General features: G+C 36.9%; 5 protein-coding genes across 6 annotated transcripts; 2 read left to right on the forward strand and 3 right to left on the reverse strand.

Annotated features, from left to right (window-relative positions):
* Positions 1-2,960: 2,960 nt before the first annotated feature.
* LOC121800300 (eukaryotic translation initiation factor NCBP-like) lies at positions 2,961-5,491 on the forward strand. Its single transcript, XM_042199877.1, has 6 exons — positions 2,961-3,159; positions 4,099-4,194; positions 4,297-4,401; positions 4,490-4,567; positions 4,949-5,068; positions 5,159-5,491. Exons 1-6 carry the CDS (start codon positions 3,043-3,045, stop codon positions 5,288-5,290), a joined length of 648 nt encoding a protein of 215 aa, XP_042055811.1. The 5' UTR covers positions 2,961-3,042; the 3' UTR covers positions 5,291-5,491.
* A 13-nt stretch (positions 5,492-5,504) lies between these two features.
* On the reverse strand, positions 5,505-6,526 carry LOC121801373 (ethylene-responsive transcription factor ERN1-like). Its single transcript, XM_042200852.1, has one exon. It carries the CDS (start codon positions 6,467-6,469, stop codon positions 5,753-5,755), a length of 717 nt encoding a protein of 238 aa, XP_042056786.1. The 5' UTR covers positions 6,470-6,526; the 3' UTR covers positions 5,505-5,752.
* A 1,154-nt stretch (positions 6,527-7,680) lies between these two features.
* Positions 7,681-11,278, forward strand: LOC121798679 (homogentisate solanesyltransferase, chloroplastic-like). Its single transcript, XM_042197801.1, has 10 exons — positions 7,681-7,929; positions 8,367-8,488; positions 8,572-8,718; positions 8,819-9,044; positions 9,530-9,603; positions 9,779-9,871; positions 10,013-10,130; positions 10,203-10,265; positions 10,677-10,709; positions 10,945-11,278. The coding sequence occupies exons 1-10, from the start codon at positions 7,762-7,764 to the stop codon at positions 11,017-11,019; spliced, it is 1,119 nt and encodes a 372-aa protein (XP_042053735.1). The 5' UTR covers positions 7,681-7,761; the 3' UTR covers positions 11,020-11,278.
* A 26-nt stretch (positions 11,279-11,304) lies between these two features.
* On the reverse strand, positions 11,305-13,486 carry LOC121798677 (IQ domain-containing protein IQM6-like). The gene is made up of 8 exons (XM_042197798.1): positions 13,098-13,486; positions 12,912-13,026; positions 12,774-12,839; positions 12,604-12,692; positions 12,443-12,530; positions 12,138-12,377; positions 11,942-12,043; positions 11,305-11,866 (listed from the first exon to the last, which is right to left on the reverse strand). The coding sequence occupies exons 1-8, from the start codon at positions 13,427-13,429 to the stop codon at positions 11,321-11,323; spliced, it is 1,578 nt and encodes a 525-aa protein (XP_042053732.1). The 5' UTR covers positions 13,430-13,486; the 3' UTR covers positions 11,305-11,320.
* A 1,236-nt stretch (positions 13,487-14,722) lies between these two features.
* Positions 14,723-17,409, reverse strand: LOC121798678. 2 transcript variants are annotated; one of them, XM_042197800.1, is made up of 3 exons: positions 17,332-17,409; positions 15,740-16,665; positions 14,723-15,379 (listed from the first exon to the last, which is right to left on the reverse strand). In XM_042197800.1, the coding sequence occupies exons 2-3, from the start codon at positions 16,661-16,663 to the stop codon at positions 14,927-14,929; spliced, it is 1,377 nt and encodes a 458-aa protein (XP_042053734.1). In that variant the 5' UTR covers positions 16,664-16,665; positions 17,332-17,409; the 3' UTR covers positions 14,723-14,926. The 2 variants fall into 2 exon arrangements, with proteins under 2 accessions (XP_042053734.1, XP_042053733.1); XM_042197799.1 differs by having other exon boundaries at positions 15,740-16,677; positions 17,332-17,407.
* Positions 17,410-24,014: the final 6,605 nt, after the last annotated feature.

The raw sequence follows: 24,014 nt of genomic DNA on the forward strand, positions 1-24,014 counted from the left end.
ACCGATCTGCTGTACAAGAGGATGCTGAAGGATGTCATCGATGGATGTCGGCGCGATTTGGGGATGCCCCCCATTGGAGATGATGGCGCCGAGATTAGCGGAGGGGACGATGGGGGTGGCACGGGCGACGGTGACGGCACGGGCGACGAGGACAGCGCGGAGTGAGCCGGGGATGTTGGATTATGTATTTTTCTTTTTTTTGAATGACTGTGTATTTTGCTTTTTTCTAACTATGTGTTTTTTATGTTTTATGAATATGTATTTTTGCCCGTATTTTGCTTTCCCGTATTCCGTGTCAAAATTATATTTCCGTTTTTACGTAATTAAATTATTGTGATTTTTTTATTGCGGGATGTCCTAGTGGGAAGGGCGGACATAGGAGGGGATGTTCTAGTGACGTGGCAGTGGGATGGGAAGTCCTAGTGACATGTGAGAAGGTGTTTTTGGGATGTCCTAGTGGGATGTCCGCCCATTGGAGATGCTCTTATGATGAGAAATGAGTGATGGGATAGATTTAATTAAATGATATAGAAACTAAGTATATGTATATATATTTAATATTATTAATTATGAATAAATTTTGAAATAAGTTAAATAATGAAGTATGTAACATGAAAATTTTGTGTATAATAGTTGTAGAAAAATAGAAAATACATCAAAAAAAATACTAGCAAAAAAAAATGCTTCATTAATTGATTAATGAAGTACATAAAACATGAATTTTGATGTAAGAAATATAAAAAAACATAAAACATGATTTTTTTTGTGTAATTGATGTAAGAAATATAAAAAACATCATAAAAATAGTAAAAATACAATTAAAAATGAGCTTGATGAGACTCGAACACGGACCTAAAAGTTGCAAGTCCAAGAAACTTACCAACTGTCCTATTAATAAAATATATACTAATAACTGAAATTGTTGGGGGTTTCATGGGTCTCCCAAACTCTCATGTAGGTCCGCCACTGCTTTAGACTATGTATAGCATCCAACTAACTCAATCCTCCACTTTATTAATATTTAATTAATTTTTATTTTCTCCGTATCATCTTCCATATTATCAATATTCATCTAATCTAATCATACTTTTTTCTTTAACGATTTATAAATGGTCATCCAACTAAACTATTATATACTTATATTTATATTAATTAATAATATTATTACATAAAATATTTATTACAACATAATAAATTTATAAAATAATATAATAAATGACAAATTAAAAATTATTGAAACATACAAATTAAAACATAAATTACAATTGAAATACAAAATTGAATATACATAATGGGTACTTAAAATGAAAACTAGACATTTAGCAGATCTTTGTGAGCTTCTTTATTAAGAAGTTGAGCTTCTTTATTAAGAAGCTAGACTTGCAATCCTATTCGTAGAGTATATGAAATCATTATTCTCGTTTCTATCTTTATTTTCACGACTGTTGTATCCAAGTCGATTTAGAATGAATTCTGCTGGATAACAATAGTTCAAATACATGCTTCTTTCGTCTTCCACTATCATATTGTGCTAGGAATTATTATTTTCCCAAATAAGACATGGATATTTGATAAAAGCAAAACGAGCTTGCAAAACACTAAAAGCTCGCTCAATATTTTCTCGCACGGACACTTGATGAGCAAACAACTTCTGCTGCATGATTTGTGGACCTGGAATACATTTGACAAATCCCGACCATTGAGATAAAACCTCATATTTTTTTCGTGGCCATTTACTATGAATTGACCTTTGGTGCTCAATCTTCCAAAATATCATAAAAAATATGAGATTGATGAAGAACATTAATATCATTTCTTGAACGTGGAGTCCCAAAAAAAAATCATGTCAAATCCACAGATCTCAAGATGCTACCTTCCAAGATGATTGTCAGATCCCTGCTTCTTTTGAAATATTGTCCACCCATGAAGTGGTACAATATTTCCATTCCCTGTGAGCTTTCGCGAGTACTTGTCATTGAAGTTAGAAATTGCATCTTCAATGAACTTGATGAGAGATTTGCAAATAAGTTGTGCGCTCATTCTCAAATATTCGTTGTGCAAGTCTCATAGGCCAACACCCTTATCGTTGTTGTATATTTCTGAATTTTGGGAAGGATAGAAATTTTGGAAATCGGAAAATATATTATTCTCACCATCCTCCATATTTAGCAACAAAGGAAACAAAAAAATATGAGAATTTTTTTATGCAATACTATAACAAATGTGATCTCTATCTCTTTATATCGGGTATCGGGTATGAGCTCTTTATATCGGGTATCGGTATCTCATACCCGAGATCCATTTTGCCAACCCTACTCTAAACTACAGTATTATCAATATAAATGAAATGCATAAAATTCACGCTAATCACGGTTTTGGACAAAATATTCTCAATCTTTTTCCTATACTCCATTATTTTATCTTATTAAAAAAAGTGTCTCACTTATGAACACCATTTTGCAGACACACCAAATTTAAGAATTTTATCTATGCTCTACTTCACACACAAACACACCCTCGCACGTATATATATACAAGCATACTTAGAAAGAGCGAGAGAAGGAGGGGAGAGCTTACTCGCATGATTATGTGAATTAGAAAGTAAAGTAGAATGAAAAATCGAGCAGAAAATTTTGTTGCATATGAATCTATACGTTTTTGCATAGAGAAGCTATAGAAAGAAGATGAGAAGATGATTTTAGGGTAAACGTTTTTGCAAAATAAATAGGGAATCAATTAACTCAGGGTAATTGAATAATCAAACTAAATTATGATAGTAAAAAAATATCATATACATTATTGTTATATTTCGATTAATTTTAGAAGCAATAAGGAAAAAATATGGGCCTATTCCATTTTTAAATCTGGTGGTATGGTTTCAGCCCAGCTAAATGGGTCAACAAATAAGCCCAATTACCAGATATTAAAGCATACAGATTAAGTTACGACAGATACGCACCTTTCTTGTTTCCTCATTCAACGACTGTAGATAAGAGTATTTCCGACTTAGCTTTTTCCGAGAGGGAGGGTTAGGGATTGCAAATGGAATCGGTATCGGTGAAAAACGAAAACGACGCCAACAATAACAACCAGGCATCCTCCGACGAAGATAGAGAACGCCTAGTCCTCGATCTCAAGGCCGGTCTGCATCCCCTCAGAGTTCGTTTCCCCCCTTTTTTCTCAGTTTTACTTCAACTTTATTTTCTTACTGCAACATTCCGCGTTTCCTGTTATGCTATTCAAGCACTAATCTTTCTCGTGGCCAGCGCTTGTTGCTAATCGATAAATTCACCATTGTATTGAAAGATGTTCTTTACCCTCTTACTTTATTTTCACTTATTTCATTTTAGTTTTTGGTCTATTGTGTTCGTGGACCATTTCCCCTAAATCAATCGGGGATGCCTTGCACAATCAATTACTAATGTTATTTCGATTTGATTAACTGAGCCAATACTTTATCTTGATTTGCACCCTTTGGGGTGACAATGCTATAAGATCCAATCAACAAAACATGATTGATTCGGTTACTTATACATTTTGACCTATAATCATGTTTGAAAGTTTCCAGTTTGAAAATCATGACATAGGTAGTGAGCCAGTGGTACAGTGATTAAATCTTATATCTACATAGTCATGTCTCATTTCATTCGATTCTAAATGAGGCTGGATTAGATTAGTGTCTTCTTCACTATTACTATGTAATTCTCCAATTTTAAAACCCTTTCATCTTCCTATAGTGTGATTTTAGTTTGCAATCTTCTTCTAAGCTGTATGGAATGAAGGATTCCGAATAAATAGTAAATACAATTAAAATTAGATGGGTTTAAAAATCCATTTCAATAATTTAAGAATTGGTTTCAATGAGAATGATGGATTTTAAATTATAATCAGTTTAGATTACCACCAGTGGATTATTAGTATAGACCATTCCAGAATCTGTTCGATCGAAGAATGGTTATATGTTTTTCATTGACAGTACATTATTCCTTGAGACCGGAGCTAGCTAAATGGATGTTGTGCAATGAATAAACTATTGCTAATGTATTGCTACAAATCCACTTTCCTGGTTCTGATATATGCAAGATATATCATCTTCAGAACAAATTTGTATTTTGGTACACTCGTCGAACTCCTGGAGTCAGAACTCAAACATCATACGAGGATAATATTAAGAAGATAGCGGATTTCAGTACGGTAAGTTCTTCTTTTGTGCATGAATGATTTTTGGAGGCAGTTAAGCTTTGAGCTTCACCTCAACTAAAGTTCGTATTCTCAAATCCATCATGACTGGTTCAGGTTGAAGCCTTTTGGGTATGCTACTGTCACCTATCCCGCCCTTCAACTTTGCCAAGCCCAACGGATTTGCATCTATTCAAGGACGGTATCCGTCCGCTATGGGAGGTACATAGGGTTGTTCCAGTAGCTTTTTAATTTTTGCTTCTTTTATTTTCATGGATTGTAATCTCTCAAATTTATATTCTTTTATCAGGATTTTGCTAACCGCAATGGTGGGAAATGGATTATCCGACTTAAAAAGGCTGTGTCAGGCCGTTTCTGGGAGGACCTGGTATGGAAACTAACTTCCCTATAAAAATGATCCTCTTTTTCCTGCTGGAGTAAATATCTTAATCTTAACTTCCACCTATAGCAGTCCACACACCCAAGGTGTAATTTAAAACAACTTTCAGAGCTGTCATTTGAGGAACCTTTCTGGTGTCCCTGTCTATGTTCAGTTGGCTTTGATAATATAGTACTTTCTGATCAGATATCATCTATCGGAGCTAAGTAGTATATTAGTCTGGTCTTGCGGTTACTTGGTGGATTGTTTTTTTTATGTGTGTGTGTGTTGGTGCATGTATCTTATTTAATTATGTAAGCTACTTATAATATTCATGATTTTTAATCTTAAACGCTACCTACTAATTGTTGCATAGCTATTGACCTCCAGGTTCTAGCGTTGGTAGGAGATCAACTTGATTATGGCGATAATATTTGTGGTGCAGTACTGAGTATCCGTTTTAATGAGGATATATTGAGCGTTTGGAACCGCAATGCATCTGACCATCAGGTTGGGTGCTTTTCTTGTAATACAAACGTATTCACATAATCCTTATCTTTCCTTGTATGATGAACATGTTTTCTTTTTTGGTACAACCAGGCTGTGATGGCTCTGAGGGACTCGATCAAGCGGCATCTAAAGCTTCCCCACAGCTACGTGATGGAATACAAGCCCCACGATGCTTCACTACGTGACAACTCCTCATATCGGAACACAAGGTTGAGAGGATAGGAATTGCCCCACTCATACTGGAAGAATGCTTCTGCTTGAGAATCTGGCTCTCCTAAAAACTAAGAGAGAGGTGATAGGGTTTCAATGTTGATGTTCAACTAATCCACATGATTTGGATTTTCATGTATAAGTCAAATACTTATTTTGTTTTTAACATACACTTCCTTAACGTCCCATTGAGAGAACGTTCCCAACAACCTAGATCCATTGTCTGATTATTTATTGGCTTCTTCAATGATGGTAATGCTGCAAAATCGAATTACAATGTATTACATGGAATTGGTGTAAACTCCATATATTTATATATTAGGCGGAGCAGATATAGTTCCAGCTCTCTGCCTTTTATCAGTAGAGCACAAAAGAAGTTACAGAGTATCTCTGAAATTGCAATCGGCATCACAGATTGAATAATGTGGTTTGTTGATAGAGAAAAATAAGTTAAGACTTGAGGAAATAATGAGGTTAAGAAGGGAGATTTAGATTAGATAGAGGAGGAAGATCCCAGAAAGCATCGGTTGGATCGTAGACAGTCTCCATATAGTCGTGAATACCATTTATAGCATAAAGCGAAGCTGAAATCTGCCTCTCAACTTTGATGCGCTCGAATTCGAACAGCTCCGAATTCTCATCGGGCAGCTCTAACATCATCATCATCTCCTGAGCCTGAGGCAACAGAAAACCTCCTCCAAAACTCCATCCCCCCGCTGCATCATCATCGACTAATTGAACCAAATCAGGCTTATAGACATCATCGTCAAACAAGGGACTGGTGCTCGTCGATGATTCCACGGCTTGACTAGACGCTGGCTGAGGCTGCTGGTGCTTCTTTTTTGGTTTTGGATTTGCATTTGCGCTATTGATTTTGTTGTTGTTGAGAAGCATGCTGATGCGGGAGGCGAGAGGGGAGTTTGAGGAAACCTGAGTGACGAAATTGGTGCGAGTGTTGGAGCCACGGAGGAGGCAGGCGGCCTCGTCGTAGGCACGAGCAGCTTCTTCAGCGCTCTCGAAGGTTCCCAGCCACATTCTTATCTTCTGCGTTGTGTCTTTGATCTCTGCCACCCATCTCCCCGAAGGCCTCTGCCTAACTCCGATGAATTTGTTGCGGCTGCCTGCTTTCATTTTGGTGGTTTTGGTTGGGGGGAGCTTCACTTTCTCCTGCTGTTGGAACTTAATTTCCATTGGAATTGACAAGGTTAAGGACTTAGTTTATGCCACCACATGTTTGTGTAGCACCTATTTATAGCTATTTTAATTAGTAGATGAAGGCGACATACGTTTTACTTGTACAGCAACAACGTTAGGAGAGGAATGGTAATATAAAAGATGTTGTGTGGGGTCAACAAAGAAGAATTGTTTTTACAATTTCTTAGAGGGGTAGTTGGTTATTTGTTGTTTGGCTGGGTATGTTTGTCTTCTAGTCCCGATGCACCAGAGCTTGCCACTTGGAGCAAAACTAGACGACTAATTACTATTCATACTTACAAACCAACAACAAAAATTACACTAATAATTTATTAGTACTATGCTACTGCTGCATGCTCAATTAGTTTGATTTGAGTATGAAAAGCAGATGCTCTTTTTTGGTGACCATAGTAACAAAAAGGGATCTTCTGCCTTTACTACATCAACTATTTATAGAACACATCTTTATACCAAAAATACAATCAATTTATATAAGTATAGATCTTTTCTTTTCTTAATTACACATTAATTGTGGAAGATATGTTCTTGATTCTCATATTGATTTTCGTTGTAATAAATATATAGTGGGTTTAATGGGAAATGAGCATCTAGAGGAATGAGGATGCTAATTCAGGTTAGTTGTCCCTTTCTATCTCAAAAAGAGCTCATTTGGCAGTATTCGACTACTTTTGACTTGTGAAACATAGTAATATACTCCCATTATTGGGTTGGAAGAATATTTTACAAGGAGGAGTCGCCATTCATATGCGTAAGCACACACTATTTCTTTCTTCTTCCAAACCTTCTCATTCGTCATTACTTAATGCTTTTTTGGACTCTCACGCTTCTATTCGTCATTTCCTTATTTTAATTTTCCCATTGGAAAAACTATAGTTATAGAGGATATAACTATATACAGCTTGAGAAAGGCCTGGTGTATACAGACAGCTCTTTGTTCAGCTAAATTAGTAGAGATTGTTGCAACTCGGTAAGTGTAAAAATGACATTGTAAAACTATGTATTAATTTCCTTTTAGTACTTACTCTATATGGTTAGATATCAAAGCCACGTGGAGTACAAATTATAGCCTAACCAAGATGCCAATATTTGTTTGTGTTGTTGGGAGATGGGCTTCCACAAAAGCCCAAACTATTATTTTTTAGGAATTAGAAGTTGGGCTTCTTCCACTAGTCCAAGACCAATGACCAATTGAGGTAGAAGGAAATGACCGTCGCGACCACAAATCTGTTATAGAGAGAATTTCGGCAGCGCTGTCGTGACTGACGGAGATGGAGCTCTCAATTCCATGTTGCTCCGCTCTCAAGATTGCCCCCTTATCCAATCCTGGCTGCAGACTCAAGCTTCCTGCTTCCACCACTGCCCCTTCCTACCTCCACTTCTCCAACTCCTCTCTCAAATTCCCCTCCGCCGCAATCCGCCGCCGCCATTTCATCTTGGTATGTTTCATTCTACCTTTTTATTTTCTTTTCCCTTTTCTCATATTCAAAATTCCAACTTGAATGCCAATGCTTCTTCAATTTCAACTTTGTTGCCTGGTCAAAATGCATCAATGCTTAGTTTGATTAACAAGCTCAGTCACATCCCTATTGTTTCAGACTGAAACTAGTATTAACACTAAACTTAAGCTTCACATAATGCTGAAGGCTCATCATTTTGATTTGTCAAAGGATATGAAAATTTCCAAGTCACTTTTAGATATAGTGTGTCATTTCAGAACTGCTCCTGGTAATTGCTGATTGAGTTTTTTTAGTTCAAACTATATATCCTCTGTTCGAGATTAAAAAGGGAAAAGATATATGTAGCTCATGTTAATTTAAATGGTCAAAGTGAAAGTAGTTAGTGATGGAGTTCACATGAAAGTTTAATTTCTCAGGCCTGCTCTAAAGTTGATGCAGCGGGAACTGGTCCACAGCTGAATAAAGTCCTCCAATTCAGGGATGCATTTTGGAGATTTCTAAGACCCCATACAATACGTGGAACTACCTTAGGATCTTTGTGAGAAATTCATCGCCATTCTTTTCCCTTAACATCTTCAACTTAAGGTTTAATCTGCTCAACTTGTGTCTTTTCTTTTCCAGTTCTTTAGTAACCAGAGCTTTAATCGAGAACCCAAATCTGATAAGGTGGTCATTATTGTTGAAAGCATTATCCGGCCTTCTAGCACTCATTTGCGGAAATGGTTTTATAGTCGGCATAAATCAGATATATGATGTTGGTATTGACAAGTAAGGGTTGAAAACGAACTTTTACTTTTGTTTGAATGCTTGCATTTTTTAAACAGATATTGATTTTCGTTTGCCTTACACATTACACTCTCTTTTGCAGGGTGAACAAACCTTACTTGCCTATAGCTGCAGGAGATCTCTCAGAACAGTCAGCATGGATTTTAGTGTTGTTGCTTGCTGCTGCTGGTGTTGCATTAGTTGGGCTCAACTTTGGTCCTTTCATTACTAAACTTTATTGTCTTGGTCTTTTCCTTGGAACCATCTATTCTGTGCCCCCACTTCGGATGAAGAGATTTCCTGTTGTGGCATTTCTTATAATAGCTACGGTATGATTTTACTCAATGCCAGCTACTTTTTTTTTAAACTTAACTGGACTATAGCTTCTAGATTTATGATCTCTTGTTCTTGTCAATGCTCTCTCTGTGTTTCTACTAGCCATTTACATGGTTGGCAGAAGGTGTCGTTGACACAACAACCCAGAAAGAAATTGGGGTGTAATTGGTTTTGAAACATATGTAACATAAAATAAGGGTCTTGAAATAAATGATACTACTATCAGAAACATGAACTATACTCCCTCAGAGCACCAACAGGATGGAAATTTTGGTAAGAAGCACCCTATAATTAGTGAAGCTGTAGCTACGATTGAATCCTAATTCTGGTTTCTCCTTGTACTATGTGATTTCCTGCAAGGTCCAAGGGAACTTGTTGAGTAAACCAAATAGTTCAGCCAAACTAACATACTTAAATTCGATAGTAGGTTTTATCTTAGTATTTCGTAGACATTAATGTGCATAGAACTGTTTTGCAGGTTCGAGGATTCCTCCTCAACTACGGTGTCTACTATGCCACAAGAGCTGCCCTTGGCCTGACATTTGAATGGAGGTAAATTGTTGATCAATTTCTTACTCACTTTCATCTGCACATAGATCAAAAGTGACAGTAGGTAAAAAAACTGAAATCCTCAATACATTTTAAAATAGATTTTTATGCCAATTCCCAATTATGCTTCTCTGCTTGCTTTCCTGATTGAAGTTTCATGACGAATTTCCATCTGCAGCTATCCAGTTGCCTTCATCACCTCATTTGTAACATTATTTGCTCTTGTTATTGCAATAACTAAAGATCTTCCAGATGTTGAAGGTGATCGCAAGTAAGTCCTAAACCAACTTTTGTTGGTGGTAATAGACTAATGGTTTTTCCTATTCTTGCTTTAAATTTCCAGATTAAGTCCTTTCTGATATAAGAGGCTTGTCCGATGACTAAAATCTCACATTTCAGTATAAATTGATAGATTTCAGATTGATACTTTGGCAACAAAGCTTGGCGTGAGAAATATTGCATTGCTTGGATCTGGGCTCCTGTTGATAAATTACATTGGTTCTGTAGCAGCAGCAGTTTACTTGCCTCAGGTAGGTTCACAGCTATCATATACTAAATGAGAAACGAGTCAAATTATAACACTTGATGATAACATACTGCAGGCCTTTAAGAGAAGCTTGATGATACCTACACATGCTACGTTGGCCGTATGTTTACTTTTCCAGGTATGTTTTTTTTGGTGTATGCCTTTATGCACGATCCCTGAATTAGTCTGCTCTTTAGATCAGCTCATTTTATGATTTTTGTTACTCTAGCATGACATATTTCCTCTACAAAAAAAAAAAACACTACTATGGCAAATCTGAACATATATCCTCCCCTGGTTAACAAATTGCGTTATGGAGCTTCAGTTCCATCTGCAAATAGAAAAGTTCCCACACTGCTATGCAAAGCTGTAACTCCAGAATGGAGCCATTAATACCTTTTCAAATAATTAATCTTCTCCACTCTAGAGGCGCGACTAATTATGATTTCAGCTAATTCTTCTGCAACATTGCAAGGCATAAATTCCAAAATCTTGAGATGATTAAGTGTAAGTCATTATTTTAATTATTTGAAATTGTTGTGTATTGCAGGCTTGGGTACTGGAAAGGGCGAACTATACTAAGGTAATTCTAACTAATGTGTTATTTTCTGTTTATATACTGTTTGGAATGACATGATTTAAGCAAACCAAGGTGGGTTTTCCATCAACATGGGAGTTTCTGAAAAAACTTGAGCAATAATTTATATGTCTTGACTCTTGATTAAGTTAATAAGAGAAATGTAGCATCTTTTAAGCATCATGAACTCTACATATTTTACCAATTATGACAAGTTAATTCAAATAGTTGAATCTTGCAGGAAGCGATCTCTAATTTTTACCGGTTCATATGGAATCTGTTTTATGCGGAGTATGCTTTATTTCCTTTTATCTAGCCAGAGAAGTTGCAATTCTATGAGACAGAGAGAAGAGCATCCATCCAGTGGGAGTATGCAATGTTGTTTGTAGAAGAGAGGAAGCTGTTTCGTTTGCAGAATGTATGTATGTTGTTCGGCCACACCATGCACCTTTTTTAACTGTAAATAAGTTGAGATTTGATTGGTAAAAAACAGGTGACAAATATATGTAGATTGTTCTCATCTATGTAATATACATAAAACATGAATCAAAAATCTTGATTTCACTACTGTTAAACCGGTTTACACTTGTAATGAGATGTTGGCAAAGTAGAATAGGTTAAAGCTTTAGGTCTGTTGGAGTGGTAATGCGAGGGAGAGTGTGTCTGGGAGTGGGAGAGAAGCAGACCTCCTGGAGCGCACGCAGCTGCAGCTCCACCGGATAATCCCTCACGCATCCTATCCGAGGACCTGCTCCCGTTGTCCATTTGCAGCACAGGCTCTGTGCCAGTTCATATGATCTTATCCCTTTATGCGAGTTTATTCTCTTCATTATCTTCTCTTCTGAGACCACCTTCTCTTCCTCTTTTTCCTCTTTGAACAGATTCTCCTTTGAGATCAGGAACTCCGTATCTGAGTCTGAGTCTGAGTCTGATAGAGAGTCATCTGCTGTCTCGTATCCATCCGTCGGGCTCTCCACATATCTTGGAGAGAAGAATTCCTCTGTCCTTGTCTGAATATTAAGCAGACTGATTTTGGACTGTAGTCTCCGAGACCACCTTGATATATTCATAATCTCGTTATCCTGCTTGCCCACCTCTGCAGGTGCCGATTTATTTCTACGAAGCGGAATACCAGCTGCTTCGTCTTCATTATCAGGAGCTTTCTGCACCAAAAAAGTTAATCAATTTGCTTACAATCATAACAGCTGATGTTCCCATATACATATATGTAATCTGACCTGCACACCACTGAGATCAACATTGTGTACCAAAAGAAATGTCATTAGTGCCTCAAAATTTTCTTCTGTTGGGAGATAGTGTCCACTGTAAGGCCAAACCGCCTATGTATCAGTATCAGTAAGTCAGTCAGTCAGTATTAACGCTGTTTGGCAGGGAAGATAAATAAATAAAACGTGATAAGAACACACATTTTACCTTGAGGATACCGTTTTGTACAACCAAACGTCCAGCTGATAGTGTAGCTCCACCAGCCAAGAAACTGGAATGTTGAAACCCGCCTTTTCTCTTCTGCCCCACGTATAGCACCTTCAACGCGCTTAGAACAAAGATCCATTTCACATCTTCCCCTGCTTCCTTGGTGTCTAGAAGCTTCCCGCTCTCCTTGTACACAAACTTCCCATCCGATATCATCACTTCGTACGAGCTTCTCTCTGCCTGCAACCACCAAGGATCACTCAAGCTTCCATTACATATTCGTACGAATCTCTGATAGATCTTACCGGCCCAAGATACTTTATGCATTGCTGTTGAAGTTTCGCTCTAGGGCATCTCTCTACATTCACATTCCAACCTTCTCCAACATCTAGCCTGCAAATCAAACTTCAATCATCACAATTCTTAAATCATTGAGATTTAAGAGGCATGCAAATCTTTGCCTTACCAGTAAAAGAATGGCTGCCTGCTCTCACATTGGAGCCAACGAATGTAATAGAATTGCAGGTTGTGACCATATCGATGTCTAGGGTCAATCTACGTACGAGAGTGGAGATGAGTATTGTTAGAGGTAAGTCCATTAGTAAATCGAGGAGAAAGAACAATTTGCAAACTTACAGCCTCGAGCCAATGCTGCAAGGCAAGTTTACGCGCCTTCTCATCCTTTGACAGACCTTTCCCTACCTAATGAAGAAGTTGAACTTAAAAATCCAATAACCAATGGAAGTAAAGAATCATTCCTATGCTCTTACACACCTTTGCAGCTCTGGTTGTTGCTCTAGACCAACGCTGAACAGCGGTTTCTGGTTTCTCAATATCAAAGAAGGACACAGAAGTACGTTTGAGCTCAGCAAAATCTAACAGCTTCCACCTGGACAAGACCGAAGAATAAAACTTAGAACAGAACAGAACAAACACATAACCATTACTGCAGATTGGTACCATCTTTGCTCGGCTATGACTGCACAGTCAGCAAGCTGCCTTCGAGTCCTAAAACTTTTGTACGTCTTCTGCAACCTTAAGGCTGCTTCATGTCTAAGATCATCAGATTTGGGCAGAGCTTGAGGCATCATATGCTCCTCAGGAGAGACTACAGGGTCCAAGTCCCTTCCTACAATGCTAAGAGGCCCCTCAAGGATCATCTTTCCACAATCAATGGTCTCAAATTCAATAGCTTTTGCATCCGGGCTAACCTTGCCGCTAAATAAGACACACTTTAACTGAGCATCCAAATCGTCAAAATCGGCAAATTGGCACGAAAAAGTCACTCCCATTCCTCTCAGAACCAACGGGATATATATATGTATCGTAGAGCAGACTGCAGAGAATATGATCAACATCTTAGACAATTCCTTTTAGGGCTATCAATTTTTATTGGCGAGAACGAATAAATGAAATGCGCATTGAACATATAATATGTGAAGCGATTACAACATGGACAATACAATAAAGAAGGAAATGCATGATCATGGATTCCATAACCCCAAAACAATATGCTCTTTAAACAGAGAGAACGGAAAACGAATTTTAACAAAAAAAAGATGGGATCTTTACAATATATTACCTCCGATTAATGCAAGAATCTTGAACAGAAAAGCAATGTGATTGATACAAATAAATGGTGTACGGATTCAATGAGACAGGAGCTAAAAACCAAACGGAGAGAGGACCTCCTGATAATGTATTTGTAGTAATAAATGTTAATCTGATACTTTCTTAAAATAGTGAAACAGAAACATAGATTTTCCTCTGCTTGTGTGTGTCTCTCTCTCAAATTGCACCTCAACTGGCATGAAAACAATCTATATATAGTATAGGTGAAATGAGGGGGTGGAACCTAGAGATCTTTTTCCAAATGTAAAACACAAGTGCATGTGGTATAGCACACATGAGGAAGCATCATCCATTCCAATTGCAACTTCCGAATCCCCACGATCCATGTGCATATACCCTTTGCAAACACAAACTACTTTTTCTTATAAAAACTGGAATTCAGCTTTGTCGCCACACTTATTGATAATTATTCCAAAACATATGTACATAATCTTAAATTAGCTTATAACCCAATATTTTTTTAATAACAGCTTTGGGTGAGGGGAAGTTTCGGTGCCGCACTTGCTTGAAGTTGGTGTGGGAAGTTTCAGTTCAATTTCAAGAATTAAACCACTGGTTTCTTTGTCTCACTACAAAACCAAAATAACAGCCACATATATCCGACTACTATGTCTCAATTCCTTTCCGGACTCGTTATTTGCATAGATTCCCACCGCAGAAAATAGAAAAGCAAACTACAAATGCCAATCCAATCCAAAGCTTTTTACTCAGATCATTGGCAACTTTCATTCCCAAACCTTTTAATATATGAACATCTATGTTTGCATGCAGTACAACGAAAAACTAGATGTTGATACAACAATCCAATTATTAAATAAACTTCACTGCACAGTCTGCACCAAATTATATTTCACGGGAAAGCCATTGGTTTGAATGCCAATACCGGCAAACAAACCAATGGCTTGTAGGGTAATTATATTTTCAGCTGATGAATTTCATGGATGGCAGAGGAATGAACGAAATAAGTTTATATAAATATGATCAAGAGGTAGGGGAAAAAATGGTAAAGTGACAAAACAGGACTCATCTGCAACTCTACTGTGTGTCCTGATACCTTAACTTATACGATCTCAATTAATGTTGTGCGTATTTTATCTATATGTTACATCTCTTTTTCTACTTCCCCACGAGGTGAGTCATTGTTGACACTGGTTGATTCATTCATTTGGGGATAACTCATGATGGATGGCTGGTGTGGAAGCCACTTCTTTAATGGGATTTACCACTTCTTCTGTGGATGAATGGTCGCTCTGAGATGATGAATCTTTTTTCTTTTCTGGCACAGAATCTGATGCAATCACCTGATCCTCGTTTCTCTGTGAGGCATCACCAAATGATTCCATCAATTCTTTCTTTCCATCCGAGTGTGAGTTAGCAGTTGCTTCCTTTACAGCAGGAACCTCATCAAATTTCACTGGTTTAGCGGCCACATTCATCTTAGCTTCTGTATCTATCTTCTCCTCCTGTAGATCAATCAAATCTTTAACCTCTTCCTCACTTCCTTTATTTGTCTTCACCTTTATAGGCCCAAGCTTTGCTTCAAGATCCTTGACCACATGCGTCAAAGATCTAGCATCACGAGCTGATGCTAATCGTCCAGGAGATGCTAACTGTTCATGAGAATAAAAACAGGTTAGAAAGAAATCAATACTCATTTTTGCTTGAACTATTTTGTTTTCTAAAGAATAACAAAATACATCTACTTTTGAAAATCTTAGGAAGATATTACGACCATATAATTTTCTTGATAAGCCAAAGAGGTTGCAGACATCCAAAGGAACTACCGAACATGCTGAATTTATATTCAGTATTACATAGTATGGGTTATTGTATTTCAACTAGACTGATATGTTTATTCAATTCAGCATCAGTTTACGAGAACTAATTAACGGACCCATTATCTCCAATTTTTTTGTATGTTCAGATAGCAGTTATACACTAGCAGATGCCAACCAATTTTTATAGCTTACCTTTTCCAGTTCTTTTACCCTTTGCTTCAGAGCTTCTGGTGATGCTTCCTTGTGAGAAACCTGGAGGATATAGAGCATGTGGCTGGGGAGATTATCAGACCTGTGCTGCTCGATTGTGCGTTGAGGAACAGTGGATTGACACCCTACTGAGTGAAAAGGGCATTTGACAAGCTTCATTGGACATGTAGTGATGCAATGTCTGTCCATCTCACGTCTCATTACGATATCTGGGCACTTCTGCTCGCATGGAAGCATTTTAAAAGGACAGGTAGAATCATGATGGTCCATCTGAGCCGCACTAAATGAAGAATCGCATCCCTCATTTCCACAGGACAATGTCCTAAAATCGCAGTTCAACTTGTGCTTTTCTAAATCTTCCGGAGACTTGAAGTTCATGTTGCAATGATATGTATTTCTGAAATCAAGATTTTTCAAGAGCGTTTGTGCAACTGTGCTCCTCCGGTTTAGCAACCAAAAACCATTTATCTCCATCTCCTGCACAAGATCGTCTATCCAGTCTTCTCTTTTCTCACTAAGTAGCCATCCTGAAACTCGACTGAAGAAATTTCTTTTGGAATGGACAAAATCATCAACAAAATCAGATATAATATCATAAGGGTCCGCAGATACTGCCACATCCCCACCACCTTCTAGGACAACTGATTCAGCTACAAAATTTTCACTTCGTTGGATAAGGTAATCAATCATTTCCTTTCTGATGTCAACGGCCACAGTAGCAAGGGTCTTAAAGAGACCACCAGTAGTGTTGTCAATGCATGCCGAAGCCAAACCAGGAAGAAATGATTGAGCTATTTTATCAACTACGTCAGCATCACAAAAATCACAATGAAGCAAAGGCCCACCCTCCTTTTCTTCATCGAGTTTCTCGGGTTTAAGCTTGATACCTTCAGTAGGTGGATCCATGCCTAAGAAGACAACTGTAAAATCAAATCAGATACTGAATGCAAAATCAATAAATTAAACCTCCAAAAACTGAAAAATGCAGCACTAGATCGCTATTCCTTCTCCTCCATAACATTAATCCTAGCCAAACATGATATCTTATTTGTAACAAAAAATAGTTTTTTCAAGCGAATCAACATTTTGTGCTATCTTCCTACCACTATAAAGAAGAGTAAACATTAGATGGTTGGCGATACGGTGTAATGGATGTCAAACATACAACAAATGATATGAATCATCAGATAGATTTGCATTCTTTCAAATCACAAAAGAAAACGTTGACTAGATTGTAAATCACAAATAAACCAAGCTAGATCAGAGTGATGAACCAACGCCCAACATAATTTGTACACCGTTACAATAAAGAAAATAACAAAAGAAAATCAAACTGCATTTGCATATATCCATCTAATCACATCAATCTCTCCTCAATCAATTCTATCAAAGAAAAAAAGAGAACAAAATAGCAGGAAGATCCGCCGAAGAAAAGGCCTATTTAATCGAATTACGGAGAAATGAAATCATTAAACCGGTGATGCATTTGACGATCTCAGAGTGACGGCACAAGATTAAAAAAAAGCGGAAAGAATTTTAAAACGTCACAGAATTTTGAGCAGAAATTGTTTCACCTGAGATAAAAAAAAGTTCTGGCTCGAATGCGTCTTCTCTCGGAGCTGATGGATTGCTGTTACTTCTAACCGTTTGCGTTCGTCAACGGTTTATTTGTAGGCTCGTACGCTATTTATATATATATATATATATATATATATATATATAGGGATGTATTCATTTCCTTTTCCTATATTTCCTCATTTTTCCTTCTTAATATCAGCCATTAGATTAGAGAAATGGACGGTCAAGATCAACATTGGGTAATTAATCCCGTGTTGCATTATTTGTCCTATTTTGTGCATTATGAGGGTACAATAGTAATCTAATAATGGCTGGAAACCGCTACGAATAATGCACCACTTGGTCACGAGTAATGCATATAATTGCCTATATAATGCACAATTTGTGAACTGCAATGCATACGAACAAGATGTGCTGTGTTATGATGTTTGACACACGTTTCTTGTTTCCCCTAAGGGTTTAATAAGCTTAGGGGCTAGGGTATAGTACGTAGACATGTATGTAATCTTCACATGGTAACGAGTAATGGATATAATTGACTATATAATGCACAATTTGTGAACTGCAATGCATACGAACAAGATGTGCTGTGTTATGATGTTTGACACACATTTCTTGTTTCCCCTAAGGCTTTAATAAGCTTAGGGCTAGGGTATAGTACGTACGCATTAATAACAAATTATAAAACGATACGAATAATTCACCAAATTGTCACGAGTAATGGATGTTATTAACTATATAATGCACAATATGTGAACTGCAATGCATACGAATAAGATGTACCATGTTATGATGTTTGACACACGTTTCTTGTTTCCCCTAAGGGTTTAATAAGCTTAGGGGTTAGGGTATAGTACGTAGACATTACTAAATGCACGTATGTAATCTTCAATCCGTTGATTAACCTATATACACAATACCTCTAATAATGCATAATATACTGAGATAATGACAATTAACAGCTACATAATGCACTACCTAAACCAAATAATGCACATATGTATATTCCAATAACAACAATTTGTTAGTAATGTCTACGTACTATACCCTAGCCCCTAAGCTTATTAAACCCTTAGGGGAAACAAGAAACGTGTGTCAAACATCATAGCATGGTACATCTTATTCGTATGCATTGCAGTTCACATATTGTGCATTATATAGTTAATAACATCCATTACTCGTGACAATTTGGTGAATTATTCGTATCGTTTTATAATTTGTTATTAATGCGTACGTACTATACCCTAGCCCCTAAGCTTATTAAACCCTTAGGGGAAACAAGAAACATGTGTCAAACATCATAACACAGCACATCTTGTTCGTATGCATTGCAGTTCACAAATTGTGCATTATATAGTCAATTATATCCATTACTCGTTACCATGTGAAGATTACATACGTGTCTACGTACTATACCCTAGCCCCTAAGCTTATTAAACCCTTAGGGGAATCAAGAAACGTGTGTCCAAACATCATAACATAGTACATCTTATTCGTATGCATTGCAGTTCACATATTGTGCATTATATAGTCAATTATATGCATTACTCGTGACCATGTGGTGCATTATTCGCATATACCAAAATGTGGCAGTTACTTTTCCGTCAAATGTCAATAATAACCCTGTAATGCATACAACCACCTTCTATAATGCAACACGGAACCAGTTTTATAGAATCAATCTGATCCGTTGATGCCTTAGATCTAACGCGTAATATTAAGAAGGAAAAAGGATCTAAGATGTGAAAAGGAGAATAACGCTCCCCTATATATATATATATATATATATATATATATATATATATAGGGTTTTGATCTATGCAAAACTAGATTTAAATACAGAAACGCAGAACAATATCATAATTAGGGCACTTTTAGGTCATAATTAGGTAATTTTTAGGTCATGCTAACAAAGCATGACCTAAAACGATCTTAGCATGACATTAAATCCAAATATTATAATATGACCTAAAATTGCTTAATTATGACCTTCCGTGTTTTTGGTTAATTATTGACCATTAGATCATCTAATCCTAGGGCCAAGATTTGGTCTGCATTTCTGGATTTAAACACATATTTATTTTGATCATCTCCCTATATATATATATATATAGAGTATTGATCAGTGTATAACTAATCTTAAGTGTATAACTAGAGAACAAATCTCAGCCACACATCTTAATGGAACAAATATTATTTAGTTTAATAATATAAAATAGGTCAAGGGTATTTTTGGAAATTAGATCGTTGGGGCGAGGGAGCTCGCAGCGCCTCTTCGCGGAAGCGGCGTGGACGATGTACTGCAACGGGAGAAAGTGCGGCTATACGCGGCGGCAAATGACTGGACGGACTCCGACCGCCACGTCGATGAAGGATATGATGGAGCTCTCAAAGTGGAAGGGGATCACCGTGTAGAAGTCCCGCATGCGGCGGAGGGCGCCGACGAGGCGTGGGAGGCGTCGCCGCCACTTGGACCAGGTGTTGAGGTGGCCATGATGGATGAGAATGGGGGCGATCTCCTTGCAGCGGCGGAGGAGGGCCTCCTGGAGGGCATTCCACCCGACAGCATTCTGGAGGTAGATGTTGGCCCCCGCTGCAGCGAGGATGCTGGCGGCTTCGACGTCGTTGAGGCGGACGGCAATGTGGAGGGGGGTCTCCTTGAGCGGGTTATCGCGACCGTCAAGGGCGGCAGAGATTTTCTCGGCGAGGCGCTTCTCCGCAATGGATTCTGCCTCGGTGTCAATCGAGTTGGCGTCGGAAAGATTCGGCAGGGTGGAGACGATGTTTGCTGCGGACGGTGCAGAGTGTGTCGGTGGGAGCCGGAGTGATTCCGGTGGAGGACGATGGGAGCGCGGCGGAGAGGGAGCTGCTCTATATGAGGGCCCGCTTCGAGAGGGTGGTTGGCAGCCGTGACTCCGAAGCTTTCTACATGTTGAATCTAGATGGAAATGGAGGCCGTGAGCTTTCTCAAATAGGACTACACAAATATTTTGACGATAATTATGTGGAAATGCCAATAATTTCTTTAATTTTAAGGTTAAATATGTACAAATTTAATAGAGGTTGAATACAAACACTATAAACTTATCACATGGGGATAAGGTTAAATATGTACAAATTTAATAGAGGTTGAATACAAAAACAATACACATCACTCTTATTCTGATTTTACTTCACTCTTGTTCACAAAACACATCACTCTTAATCTGATTTTACTTCACTCTTGTTCACAAAACGCATCACTCTTATTCTGATTTTACGTCACTCTTGTTCACAAAACACATCACTCTTACTCTGATTTTACTTCACTCTTGTTCACAAAACACATCACTCTTACTCTGATTTTACTTCACTCTTGTTCACAAAACACATCACTCTTACTCTGATTTTACTTCACTCTTGTTCACAAAACACATCACTCTTAGTCTGATTTTACTTCACTCTTGTTCACAAAACACATCACTCTTACTCTTATTTTACTTCACTCTTGTTCACAAAACACATCACTCCTAATCTGATTTTACTTCACTCTTGTTCACAAAACACGTCACTCTTACTCTGATTTTACTTCACTCTTGTTCACAAAACACATCACTCTTATTCTGATTTTACTTCACTCTTGTTCACAAAACACATCACTCTTATTCTGATTTTACTTCACTCTTGTTCACAAAACACATCACTCTTATTCTGATTTTACTTCACTTTTGTTCACAAAACACGTCACTCTTATTATGATTTTACTTCACTCTTGAAATCACCAAATTACGTTGAAATTCGTAGCTATGAAATCACCAAATTGCGTTGAAGTGTGACGAGTTCTCACATTTAATCATACTGTAAGCATTGCTTCTAAATCAATTAGGCATTTAATCAAACATGTAGAGTGCACAAACTAAGTATTAACATTGTTTGATGCTCTAAATCACTATCTTTTGCCACTATGATTCTCAAAAACTTCACAGAACCACAATACTCTTGGTGAAATACAACTACTCACAGCTTTAAAAGGTCCACACAGATTCAATATCGAATTTCAATATCCAAATATAACAGCTTTAAGAACTGATCCGCATCAAACTGCCAATTTTGCTCATCGCATGTGCATCTTCCTCACGGAGCCGGATCTCGGAACTCCGCCCAACGAAGACTTCCTTCCGTTTTTAACCTGAACGTACGAATTGCCGTTGATTTTGATCGACTGCGGATCCTCCTCCGCCACCAAAACCGGCGAGATCCGAGACTACCCTGGAGGTTTCTGATGAGCAAAGTTGGACTGAAAATTTCACTCTATGCAATGACCATTATACCCCCGCTTTGTTATTATGGAGTAAATTTGTGATTGAGGGAACTAATATCTCATTAAATTCGAAAATTAATACTAGCCTTTGATTTATTTGATCTTGTGGCTATGATTTGTTCTCTAGTTATTTGGTTAAGGGGCATTTGCCATAGATCACTACTATATATATATATATATATATATATATATATATATAGAGTCGTGATCATATGATAACCCCTAAATATCGTAATAACCCTATAACCAAATCTGGACCACACATATTTCTAATCATGCGGTTGAGATTCAAACTTAGATTTACTTCATAAAAAAAACGCGGGGTAAAACTGTCATTTCCCTCATTTAATTTCTGAATTTCGCCAAATATCACGTAAAATGATAAAATGATAAAATGATAGGTTTATTGCATAGAATGATAGTTTTGAGATTCAAACTTAGATTTACTTCACAAAAAAAAAGCGCGGGAGTAAAACTGTCATTTCCCTCATTTAATTTCTGAATTTCGCCAAATATCACGTAAAATGATAAAATGATATGTTTATTGCATAGAATGATAGTTTTGCCGGATAGAATGATACTCTGAGTTGATAAAATGATACTTTTGACTGACTGATAAAATGATAGGTTTATTGCATAGAATGATAGTTTTGCCGGATAGAATGATACTCTGAGTTGATAAAATGATACTTTTGACTGACTGATAAAATGATAAAATGATAGGTTTATTGCATAGAATGATAGTTTTGTCGGATAGAATGATACTCTGAGTTGATAAAATGATACTTTTGACTGATTGATAAAATGATATATGTTAGGTTTATTGCATAGAATGATAGTTTTTCCGGATAGAATGATACTATGAGTTGATAAAATGATACTTTTAGCTTATAAATGTTAGGTTTACTGCATAAAATGATAGTTTTGCCGGATAGAATGATACTTTCAGCCGATAGAATGATAGTTTTGCCTGGTAGAATGATACTTTCAGCCGATAGAATGATAGGTATTTTTGGTGTATAAAATGACATTTTTGTTTAATAAAATAATACTTTTATCTGATAAAATGATAATCTAAGTGGATAAAATGACAGTAACCTTCTAAAAATGATAGTTTACCTGAAGAAATTGCATATAAGCTGATAAAATAATACTTTAACGTGACAAAATGACATAAAACTGATAAAATGAAAGTTTTGCCGGATAGAATGATACTTTCAGCCGATAGAATGATAGTTTTGCCGGGTAGAATGATACTTTCAGCCGATAGAATGATATGTATTTTTAGTGTATAAAATGACATTTTTGTTTAATAAAATGATACTTTTACCTGATAAAATGATAATCTAAGCGGATAAAATGACAGTAACCTTATAAAATGATACTCTGAGTTGATAAAATGATACGTTTACTGCTTTGTGATAAAATGATAGGTTTATTGCATAGAATGATAGTTTTGCCGGATAGAATGATACTCTGAGTTGATAAAATGATACTTTTGACTGACTGATAAAATGAACGAAATTCAGAAATTAAATGAGCGAAATTTGGATACGTAAATTTTATCATGAGCGAAATGACATATTTACCCCCTCACTTTTTTTATGAAGTAAATCTAAGTTTGAATCTAGACCACGTGATTTTAAAAATGTGTGGTCCAGATTTAGTTATAGGGTTATTACGGAAATTGGGGTTATCATTATAATGCACCCCTATATATATATATATGGATGTATTCATTTCCTTTTTGTATCTTTTGTTCTTTGTTCTTTTTAACCTCAGCTGTCATCCGACGGTTAGATTGATGACACGTGTCATTTAATAATGCAGATTTTCAGTTGAATAATGCACACCGACTAATAATGCACCATTATAGTGTAATAATGCAGATCATCACAACCATCCAATTCAAGGATACAAGGGTTGTGATTAAAAAGAACATTGGACTGAAAAGTTGCGAAGGACCTTAACTCACCTATATATATATATATATATATATATATATATATATATATATATATATATATATATATATATATAGGTGAGTGATCAAGATATAACTATTTTTAAGTGTATAACTAGAGAACAAATATCAGCCACACATCTTAATGGAACAAATATTATTTATTTTAATAATATAAAATATGCTAGGGGGGTATTTTTGGAAATTACTTTCTGAATTTAAGCATGCGATCAAATTACGCGAACTCTTCCAAATCTCCGTTCCTTTCTTATTCCAAATATGCGATCAAATCTTCTTCGATTTCCTTCCAAATTTCCTTACAAATCTGATCACTTCATTCAAATCGCGATTGAATTCAATTCGACGCGATTCAATTCGTTATTCAATCCGTTCATCGCGATTCAAATCAATGGATT

This window comes from Salvia splendens, chromosome 4, assembly GCF_004379255.2.
Source record: "Salvia splendens isolate huo1 chromosome 4, SspV2, whole genome shotgun sequence".
NCBI classification, from domain to species: Eukaryota; Viridiplantae; Streptophyta; class Magnoliopsida; order Lamiales; family Lamiaceae; genus Salvia; species Salvia splendens.